The 1,800-nt window shown below is 40.7% G+C and overlaps 1 protein-coding gene across 1 annotated transcript in view; it reads right to left on the bottom strand.

Moving 5' to 3' along the window:
• LOC121922892 (rab11 family-interacting protein 2-like) overlaps positions 1-1,800 on the bottom strand; it is a 7,285-nt gene that overhangs the window by 1,637 nt on the left and 3,848 nt on the right. Inside the window, exon 4 of the mRNA XM_042452820.1 lies at positions 846-945. Within this exon, the coding sequence (XP_042308754.1) occupies positions 846-945 (100 nt within the window). The remainder of the gene's footprint in view (positions 1-845; positions 946-1,800) is intronic.

Genomic DNA, 1,800 nt, shown 5'->3' with positions numbered 1-1,800 from the left:
ACCTTTACCAAATAACAAAGCAAAACAGTTCTGGTTTTGTTCCTTGTTAAGTAAACTCCACTCCCATGCTTTAAACAGTGTGAGGGAGAGGTGTACAGACACCCTAATGCTTGGATATATAAAAATAAAAATCCAGGAGTGGGGGAGCATAGCAGGTAGAGGTGTGGCAGCCTTGGTCAAGAAGCTAACCAAAAGCAGAAGTCTTTATCTTTGGTTCTGGTTTCTAAAGTTAAATTTGTTCCACAATGAAAGATGCTAAACATTTAATGAAGCAGTTACTGCTGCAGGTCTTAAGAAGGGTAAAACTGATTTAATTTAACAGATTGATTGAGACTCAGTAGTTCTTGTTGTGTATCCTGAAGCAGTGGTCTCCAAACTTTGGTCCTCCAGAAGTTTTGGATTTTACCTCCAAGAATTCTTGAACATTGGCCAAGCTGGCTGGGGCTTCTGGGAGCTAAAGTCCAAAACACCTGGAGGACCAAAATTTTGCAACCACTGTCCTAAAGCAACAGTTGGGGAACTTGTGGCTGTCCAGATGCTAATATATTACTATTCCCATCATCCTTCTTTATTGGTGAGACTGATGGAAATTGGAGATGAACAATGTTTGAAAGGCCACAGTTCTCCAGTCCTGTGCTAAAGATTAATTACATGAAGCTGTTCCTACTTTGAGGTAAGGATGGGAACTAGTCCTTGCCTCATTGGAATTAAGCTGTCCTATAACAACTGCATGAAGGCAGAAGGGAGGGGGGGGGGGAAACACAGCTCTCTTCAGTTGGGCAGGGAGGCCAGCATAGTACCTCCTTGTATGTTTACAGTCTTCATGGTGTCCCTTAATTAGTCACCTGCTACCATGTGCAAGGTGCTGCCAGACCTGGGTCCAGACGTCACCACCGAAGCCTCCAGCTCTGTGTTCACGCTGGAGGAGGATGAATCATCATTTGCCTGATGGAAGAGAAACAGCCACGGTCAGTACAGTGGACCCAGAGCTTATGATGGCACTATTCAATCACAAATTCTCAAACATGGGTCACTGCTTACCCCCACAGCTGACATGGGGCTCACAGGGAGCTACTCTATGAAGGTGTTAAAATAACAGCAAACTGCCCAGACTGTTTCTTTCCTAATATCCTTATGCCAATTAGAGAACTGTTTTATAACAGAAAGAAAGGGTGAAGGCAATATCCTCAAACACTCCACACTGTTTGCAGAGTGAAGAGGATAGAAAAATGGCATAAACCATGGCTCCATATTATTTCATCTGGGCATTAGAATTCCTTCAGATACAGCATTCAAACCCATATGTTTTTGACTATTTTAAACCAAGAAGGGGTTTTAGAAGTGACCCTAACGGTGCATCTACACTGTAGAAATAATGCAGTTTAATGTCACTTGAACTGCCATGGATCCATCCTACAGAATCCTGGGATTTGTAGTTTTGTAACACCAACACTCTGGCAGAGAAGGCTAAAGACCTCTACAAATCCCAAGATTCTACAGGATGAAGCAACAGCACTTAAAGTGGTGTCAAACTGCATTATTTCTACAGTGTAGGTGCACCCTAAGAACCCTTTTAGTCAGTTGTGAATGATATAAATCAGAGGAGAGCTGTTCATAAACTGAATATACATTCTGACTAATATAGATTTCCTACTGAAATTACACAGGTAGGAATAGCAAAATGGATTTAAATGTCTATTGGTGGAATTGACCTAAGTGCTTCTTAATTCTCCTAGTGAAATGCAACAAATAATAATAATAATAATAATAATAATAATAATAATAATAATAATAATAATA

The sequence above is a fragment of the Sceloporus undulatus genome, chromosome 2, assembly GCF_019175285.1.
Source record: "Sceloporus undulatus isolate JIND9_A2432 ecotype Alabama chromosome 2, SceUnd_v1.1, whole genome shotgun sequence".
Classification (NCBI taxonomy): Eukaryota; Metazoa; Chordata; class Lepidosauria; order Squamata; family Phrynosomatidae; genus Sceloporus; species Sceloporus undulatus.
Note: the sequence above shows the minus strand (reverse complement) of the source record. Positions and strands in the feature narration are given on the sequence as shown.